Here is a 9,428-nt window from a genome sequence, read left to right as displayed (position 1 = left end):
AAATATTGAAGATTGGCAGGAATGAAAATGTTTAGTGCAGGTCTTAAGACAACAAATGTTTACCTATCTCTCGTCTTGCCCTCTACTGAAAAAAGCAACATGTCTTCAAGAGAAACAGTTTACAAAAAAATAAAATTAAACAAAAAACAACCCTTAAGCACATCAATCTTTATTAAAGAATATGAGACAACATTTTGGGGGGAAGAAATTTCATTAGACTTTCTCTAGCTGCTATTTTCACATGAAGAAATTTAGGAAGATTAATCAGGAGGAACAGAATAAAATTTAGCCAGGCTATAGCAGGAGTACAGAATTGTTTATTATGAGACAAGAAAAGTAGAGGATACAACCGTGTTTTGATTACTAATTACATATACACAGAAATAATGTTAAATAATCAGGCTTTTATTAATTTTACAAAGCTGTTTTACATCCTTGCATTGCAACTTATTTTATTTAAAAATGAACAATTTCCCCATTCTTACAGAAGAAACACTCATAAAATATAAAATCATTTACAAATGGCATAACATCTAAGTACCATTTCTGAGAAAGCAATTCCTCTTTTCCAGGTAGCGTGCAAAATTCTTATTTTTAGCTCCATTTTATTTATAATCAATAAATATAATAAACTATTTATAATAGTACAGGTGGTGCTTGATTGCACATTACCAAAGATCAGCCAGTCAGAGACTGCCTGAATCATGAGATCATGAGCATATTCCACAAAATTAATCTCTCTTTCCCAACTTGACCTTTAAATTAAAATTTAAAGAAGGTGCTGGATATGTAGCACACTCATAACTTTCATCTCAAAAACTTACAGTTCTTAGAAAAAAGAATAAATTTAAACAGTTTTAATCTGCGCAAGGCTGCTTGCTTGTTTGTGAAATCCTTACCAACTGTTTATTCCTTTAAATTTATATTCCACATTATATTTATTTAAATTTCCAATTTTATATATCTCAGCTGATATTTGATATATTTATGCAGTCAAAAATATGTAACATAACATTATTCTACTTAATATGCTGTCAGACTGCTCAGCCAGACTGTAAAATGAAAGCATTCCCACATTCAGCCTACATTTTTGTTCATTATAATTGCTTTTGTTTTTTTTATTTATTAAATTTATTTGCTGCCCATTTCCCCAGTGAGACTCTGAGAGACTTACAAATCATGGAAAGTTAAATAGAAAAGCAGTCAAGATTTTAACAGTATGCCAATTAAAACTTTTTAAACTTGCAAAAAGAAACCCCACAAAAAATACCAGAACCAAGAGGAGTTGCTTTTAAAGGTAAAATGAAAAACAGAAAAAAATTCAAATAATGGATTAGAATTCACATCTGGACTGCAAACTTCCAGACTAGCACTGTACCAGGGAATCTATCTTCAAACATATTTGCTGAAACATATACACATTTCTAAATTCAAAACTGAATTCTGAATTTTGAAACTTGTGCAAACCCAATATAGCATCTAGAATGCAAATCTGGTAAGAGTTCTGGAAAAATTCAAATTCCAGACAGGATCACCCAGGCACTATATTAACTGATGGCTTCATTTCAAATGAAATTCAATGACATGGGAAGTAGATCCTGCTATATTTTCTTGTGATGTATAAAAAAAAATACATATTGATGACTTCCTCCTTCAGCCTTTACACTCACTGTGCCCAATGTTCTAATTTTGTTCCCTTTGTGCACCAGCACTTGTGGACAATCAATTGTTGCATTACTATCATGCTTCAGGGATAGTCACTTCTTATAGCCAAAAGGGCAAGCAAGGCTATAATACAGGTCTGAATGAAAATTATATTTATTTTATTTATTTTAATTCCATTTATATCCCGCCCTTCTCCGAAGACTCAGGGCGGCTTACAAGCTTAGCAGTAGCCTTCATTCTATGTTAGAATGAAAGGTGGGTATAAGTCATGTTCAGGAAAGATGACAAGGCCATCTTGTTTGCATGTCTACAGAAGAAAGGAAGCATTCCACACTTATACAGAAAAAGAAAATAACATCGCAGAGGGTAGGACAAGAATGGGCACCTCTGGAAGGAAGGCTGTATTGGAAAGATGCTGCTTGATCCATCACATGCTGGTTGCGTTGAGATATTATGAGTTGCTCTCAGTTATTATTCATAATCCACCAGGAAGCTAAAGGAAGAAATGAAAACATTTACAAACTTTTAAGAGGCAAACCAGTTTACACTAAGTTGTAATACATGATTCTTGACCTCATAATCTACAGGTTTTAGACTTAAAATAAGCCTTTTTTCCATGTAGATACAATGTGCTAAGCTTAACATGGCTTAATAATTATGGGTTACAGTCTGGCTATATTTCTATTTAGCTAATTAGTTATTAAACTTATTTTTCCACCCATCTCACCAAAGGTGTAAAATTGCACAATTATGACCATAGCCCGAAAACGTTGCTAATTCTTAAAATATGTCTTATCAAACTGAGAACGGTCACAGTGTCAAAACTTGTGTTTTGCTCACCAGAGGAAACTGAAAATCAGCTGTTTATTAAGCATTTCATGGAGAAAATCTAAGTGGTTGCTAAGAGTTGACATGGACTTGATGATACATAATCACTAAGCATTATCTTACCTGGGAACAGCATAGTGGTCAAGAGCTCTGGAGCATCCAAAAAATCAGTGATGGCATGCTGGAACCTCTTACTATTATCTGACTGCAGATGGCTAAAAACAATTTTTTAAAAAAAAGATTTTAAAAATGAGTGACTCAGGCATTTTCTGCATCTAAGGGCAACAATTAGCAGGTTTTGTATATTTGAATGTCTGAATTTTGCTCAACCTAACAGGAATCTTTCACATGCACATACCCCGTTTTGCTCATAAAAATGTAAATCACTTTTGTGGAATTGTATTTAGCCTCGATATAAGTTATTGATGATTTTTAGGAATCACCTTCTCCAAGATTCTACATCTTGCCATAATTCATAGAGGATGAAGGAGGTATCACTCGCCAGTTTGTGGGCAGACACACTGCAAAGCAAAAAAGGGAAGTTATTAAGAAAAAATATTATTACTATATATTATAAACCATGCTGTGTATATAAATAGGATGCCAGTGTCTACAATCAGCCCTCTCTTCCACCTCCTCCTAAATGATTCATGAATGAATTTCTTTTACTACCCTCAAAGAAGAGAAAATTATTTTCATTTTTTATTATTCATTGTTTTAAATTATATTTCATTACTAATTATTTCTTTGTAAAGGAACATGTAGCATGTTATGGTGCTGAAATTAATTACCCAGTCTATATATACAATGGAGGTCCCTCCCTCACCACCACCATTTTATAGCCTTCAGAATCCATCCCACACCAGCTCATAATTTGTCCTCACTGCAGTTGCCTTTAGAACATTGAACTCCAAGTATTCTGCTTGAAAACTCACACTAGAGCAGTTTCTCTTTTGCCATAAGTGAACCAGAAAGAAATTGGTGTGGGATGGGATGGCATGGGATCATGGGTGCATGAAACTGATACAAAGGTAAGATAAGTAACAGAATCTTAAGTTTTTATCTGAAAGGCCACTCTTCACTTGATTTCCAAGACAAAGAGATATAATAATATTCTGCATTAACAGTAATCTACTATTCTGAAACTTAACTTAGTATGACCCATTAAACAAATAGATCACAGTAGTTATATTTGTCCCAAGACTACTGCTAAAAATGCTACCCTCACATTGTCCCCCTCCCTGCCTCATCCCCTGATAATGTTTACTGGTTTTTCTTATAGTCACCTAGAGAGTGGCAGAGAGTGATTTGGAGAAATACATACTTTGATGCCCCTGGAGACTAGCAAAAGTACCTAATAGGGGAAAAGATTGAGGGGACAGAACATGATACTGAGCTGGTGTTTTGTGCAGTAGTTTAATGTTGAGCGCAGATGTAACTCTACTGTAGAAGTTATATGTTTTATTCATTCAGTTTGAGTGCTGCTTCAACTCCAGCTGTCTCTGGGAGGCTCACAGCATACACAAAATGAACCAAAACAAGCACAGAAAATCCTCAAAATAATCATAAGATAGCATCCCAACAACAAAGCAAACATCATGCATAATAATTTCCATACTGAATGAAAATCAGCATTTAATTTAGTTTCTTCAGAATCCGTAGAGACTCTTGAGTTCCAGAATTTACTTTGTCCTACAGTTGCTAACTGTAGACTGAACATTCCAATAAACTATAAAGATGGGTTAATATCCCAATTTGAAATCAGATTAATTTTCTTCATTTCAATGTGTCTGTGTGTACACTTAAATGGTACTAAATGAAGCATTAATTGAGGTTGTTTCTTGCTTTTTTTTTGGTAAGGTCACACTCTATTTGCAGCTATATTTCAGGCAGTTAGTAGCATGTTTCAATTACCTAGAATATTCGTGAGCAGTTTTTATAATGATAGCACTACGAAGAACAGGATGGGACTGAACTCAAAGCCACATGAGCACACCCTTACGAACCATATATTTGTTTTCCGAGTTTCTATTTCAACTGTACAGAAGAAGCAAGAGTACATCTTTGTAAAGAGTCTGCCTCTTGTATTTCAGTATCCATCTACTTTATGGAGCCGTTTATTGGAAAGTGAACTTTATGGATATCGGGATTAGCATATAAAACAACACTCCATAAACATAAATAGTTTCCTTTAAATTATTGAGAGAAAAGTAAGGTTCATAATGCTGAAGAAAGAGAGCTTTGCTATCTTTTTCTAAATATACATCTCATCCAAACAACCTATGAAAAATCATTTTCTTGGAGACTTACTGTAGGCAACTGCTCTGTCCAACTGTGGTTTCTGTGTAGGTTTGGAGAATTTGGCAAAATGCCACTAATCCACTTTCTGCCACTGAGATCTGTCTCTGTGCCACCAAGATGTGCTGCCAAAATGGGGAATGGGAAAGAAGAGAGAGAAAAGGAGAGAAAATTTGAAATTTCTATCAATATGGACTTAGAAATACAATGCAGTTCAGGAATAACTCTAAAGGCTCACCCACTAAAAGTAAGTATTCTTGATCCACATCCAGCCTGACAATCATATTTTACTAGTATCATCTCTGCCTCCAATTGGCCAGCTATCCTCCCTTCTCAGAATTCCAATGGAAGACTCAAAAAAGTGGAATCACACTTAGAATTCTCCCCGTTTGCCCAATCTACTAGACTACCTCAAAGGGTTGGGGGAATAGAATATCCACATTGGATATATCAGAACAATTAATAGAATTGATCAGGAAAGATGGGGGGAGGGAAATTAAGTCAACTAAGGCTTTTATTTCTGGAGAGAGGGAAGAAATGGCAGGAGTAGCACATAGGACAAGGTGGAAACTCTAGCCAATTGGCAACCAGTTGTTCTGCATTTCCAAAGCAAATGCAGTGGAAAAGGCATCAGGGTCAGGACTTGGGGACAAAATGATTAGAGTTTTAAAAGTTGGGATAGAATGCATACACATTTCCCCATGTTTGCCAAACTGTGGTACAACAAGCTTCACCTTTCAAAATCCTTGCAATATGGTAAAGTAATCTATAGTAGCCTTTCTTTTATCCTCAGAGGTTGCTGATTTTTTTCTTGTATAGCAACAAATATATGAATTATTTTTATCTATCTATCTATCTATCTATCTATCTATCTATCTATCTTCTATCTATTATCTATCTATCTATCTATCTATCTATCTATCTATCTATCTATCTAATTATTTCTATTAATACAGTTCTAATATATGAATTGGCTTGTTTCTAGTGCATCATCATGCACTATCAAATAAACAAAAAGCACAGTACAGAAACTCACGGAATCTGTTCCTTTGCAGACCATATTATATTTCAAAGGCTCCAGCCTTGGACCCTAAGAAATTCAGAATTATTATGAAAGGAAATAAGTTACAGAGTAGTTGAGATACATAATTGATTTCACATAATTGTCCTTTTCATTAGGCATTCACAATCATTTCATTATGCCCTTTTAATAGTCTGGCCATGCTGGCTAGGCAGTCTAGGGGTCATAGTCTTCTCACATCTGGGGAATGCCAGGATGGGAAAGGCTAAGAGATCATTCAAATAGTCTGTCATCTATTTGTCACATTTGTCACATTACTACTGATATATAGAGAGCTGCATAAATAATTATGTACTCTGCAAGCAACATTTCTCCATCCATGGACAATTCTGGCAATAGAGAAAAAGCCATTTTTTATAACCTGATTTAAAATGTCATTCACAGTTCTCCTTAAAATAGGTGGACATTTTATGCATATCTCTTGCATATCTCAGAAATTATGTCTGAACATACTAGCCATACACAGATGTTTGAAACTTCCCTGGTTAATTTTGGTTGCTTTTGAGCCTATTTTAAAACTTGGGTTCATGAACATTTATTTGTAACCTAAACTTGTTGTAGGCCTTTTGTATGATTGAAGGTAATTCTTAAAAGTTGATCCAGCTATGATATTAAATTCTAATTAAGAATAGAAGCTCAGTACAAGAACAAATAAAATTGTCAAGCATCTCTAAGGAGTTTTTAAGTTCCAGGATAAAGCTAGGCAAGTGTCACTAGAGACAATCTTATTACATTTGATGCCCAAAGGCCCATTTGGTATATCAAGAGTAAATAAGGAGTGGAAAAATGTTGTAAGTTATTGAGTGTGTTTAGATGCAATTCCAAACACTCAAATCCAAATAATCAGTATCATGGGAAAATGCTTCAAGATAAACTTCCCATTTTATCAATTTTTCAGTTTCATTTGCTGACCCACCTTACATTCCAGTTTGCCGATGAGTTGTTGTAGCAGGGTAATTTCAGATGGCCACTGGCTATCAGTTTCCACACAAACACCTGAATGTAATCCAACCAAAAAAAAAAAAAAGACTCAGCTGAAATCACAGACAAGTAGCTTTCCCAGCCAAATGGAATATAGAAAAAACATTTTAGTAGGATATTACTCCTCTTCATCTCCCTGTCCACTCTACTTCACAAAGGAACATTACTATATTTTCTCTGATATTTTCCTTAAAACAACAAATATTGAATAATTTCATGCTTTAGATAACAGAAGCCAAAACCTAGATTGGAAAGTGCTAAACCATTATAGGGATTATATTATCATTAGTGAGCATCCTTTCTCATGTCACTCTTGTGATGAAAACAGTAATATGGGAAAGCCTTGGCATGTTGCTTATTCGCAAATCAGAAATGCTGCTTTTTCAAGCTGTTTTCAAGATCATAGTTAAGCCTAACTGTCTAGTTAGATGTGATGGAGAAAAAATAGTTAATCAGCTGACGTTTCTCTCTCAGTGTGTTCTTTGATAAAGGACATCTCATTTATTTACTTTAAAAAAATCATTCCAAACATTTTTACAAGCAAAAGTCTGAGAGGCCTTACATAACTACAGCTGTGCAGAACTTTAAGAGAACATTTCCTTCAATAAAGCCTTAGTAAAAGGGATCCCTCGAAGTGTGGCAGTCCTTCACTATATAGAGTAAAGTTGAATCAATTTTACAGGTTTCAGCATCAGTGATTCAATAGGATGGAAAAACTTTATGGAAGTGAATCACTTCCACTTTACATACCACAAAATGTAATAAAATACTATATAACAAGATAACAATAAAATCACATCACACCAGTCAACAGCTAAAAGCTTTGTAGCTCAAACATTTGGTAGCTGAAAACTAGGAGGAAACAATCAGCAGGAGTTAAGACTGATCTGAATGCATGCATGCATAAATAAAAGTCTATGTGAGAAGGAAAAAAACAAATAGGCACCTCAAAAATATCAGGGGAAACATTCCAGAGTTCCGGTCAACCACAGAGAAGGCCTGGCCACTATTAACCACAAGATGGCCCTCAGGCAATCTTAAAATATGCAGCAGGACCTTCCCTGATAATTTTGATCAAGTGGTGAGGATAATCTGTCAGGTAACCTGATCCTAAATTGCCTAGAGTTTTCTATGTTATAAGCAAAACTCTTCAGCTGGTGGCAGCCAATACAACTGCTTCTACAATGGTGCTACATGGTTATGATCAGGTATCCCACTCTACTACTTCCAGTTCTCAGATGAAGCACAAGGGCAGCTCCACACTGAGCACATTAGACCATTAAAAGCACCTTTTGGCCTTCAAAACAATGGCTGCCCTGTGATGCTTATTACTATGTAAACTAGCTATGGTATTGATCAAATAATTTGTGTACTGTTTTGTCTATTCAAACATTGTTGACCCTTTTTTTACAGTTAATTGTCTGCAGTAAAGCATGCTCATACTAATGTAAATCCAGGAATCAGAATGACAAAAGCTGCCAATACCTGTGGTCAGCATCCCAGAATATGGATCTGTAGGAGAATAGCAGACGTTCTTCTGAATTCTTCGGCCACATCTTTTTGCAGTGTGTTGACCATTTAAAACTTCTGATTTGTTCGTATTATTCCTAAGAAGCATAACATCAAGACAGTACATATCCTAAGAATAATCACTATCTTGCCATCTCTGATTCTGCTTGCATGATTCCTCATTTTTCATGATAACAACACAAAGTGAGAAATAAAAGGCATGCATGCTCTAAAACATACATGTGAGCTAAAATATGTGGGCTCTCATTCACCTTCCTTTCTTTTTAACTGTTTAATTCTCCAGTAATGCAAAACATTACTGCAGAAATGTTGCCAACTGAGGTTTTACTTCAGGGAGATTCAGGGTTACTTCCGGGATATTAAGATTCAATTCTAATGATATTCTACTTATCTATTCCCCCCCCCAGCTACAACTAACAAGTTGAATAATTAACAAGGCAGGATTCCTACTGATAATTTACAGTATCTTCTAGTGCAGAGGTCCCCAACGTTTTGCGCACCAGGGACCAGTTACGTTGAGAGAGGTTTTTCCATGGACCGGAAGTGGGGGGTTGTATGCTGCCTGCATCCCACGGATGGGGTTTTGCTTGTATGTACAGACCGGTTGCTGGCATGCAATGGCCCAGTACCAGTACTAGTCCACGGACTGGGGGTTGGGGATCCCTGTTCTAGTGCATGACATATCAAACTCGATCGCCTCACATGACATATTGTGACGTATCACGATGTTTTTTGCCTTTGCGGAGCCAAAGTGGGTGTGGCCTGCATGTGACACATCCAGTTTTACACCCCTGTTCTAGTGTATCCCAATAGTATTGAGTCAATACGACTATAATCAGGACAGGCTTTACATCTTCAACAGCGCGCTCATCTGGAGCATGCTTATTTTGTGAATAGTAAAGAAGCCCACACAAAGATGCAAATGCAGGGGGAATGGACCTAAAACTATAGATGTGGTAGAATTAATCTTTACAGAGTAGATGAGGAGACTTAGAAAATGATAGAAACTGAGTTCAACCTCACTCTTAATTTTTTGGCCTCTACT

At 35.8% G+C, this 9,428-nt stretch overlaps 1 protein-coding gene across 1 annotated transcript in view; it reads right to left on the bottom strand.

The window, feature by feature from the left end:
* Positions 1 to 2,129: 2,129 nt before the first annotated feature.
* Positions 2,130 to 9,428, bottom strand: part of NECAB3 (N-terminal EF-hand calcium binding protein 3) — a gene marked incomplete at both ends in the record, with an annotated part of 113,918 nt that continues 106,619 nt past the window's right edge. Inside the window, 7 exons of the mRNA XM_083358247.1 lie at positions 2,130 to 2,158; positions 2,617 to 2,708; positions 2,937 to 3,014; positions 4,804 to 4,916; positions 5,828 to 5,881; positions 6,789 to 6,868; positions 8,339 to 8,460. Coding sequence (XP_083214373.1) covers positions 2,130 to 2,158; positions 2,617 to 2,708; positions 2,937 to 3,014; positions 4,804 to 4,916; positions 5,828 to 5,881; positions 6,789 to 6,868; positions 8,339 to 8,460 — 568 coding nt within the window. The remainder of the gene's footprint in view (positions 2,159 to 2,616; positions 2,709 to 2,936; positions 3,015 to 4,803; positions 4,917 to 5,827; positions 5,882 to 6,788; positions 6,869 to 8,338; positions 8,461 to 9,428) is intronic.

Source organism: Vipera ursinii, assembly GCF_947247035.1.
Source record: "Vipera ursinii genome assembly, chromosome: 3".
Taxonomy (NCBI): Eukaryota; Metazoa; Chordata; class Lepidosauria; order Squamata; family Viperidae; genus Vipera; species Vipera ursinii.
The sequence above is the reverse complement of the archived record's forward strand: the minus strand, read 5'-3'. Positions and strand labels throughout refer to the sequence as shown.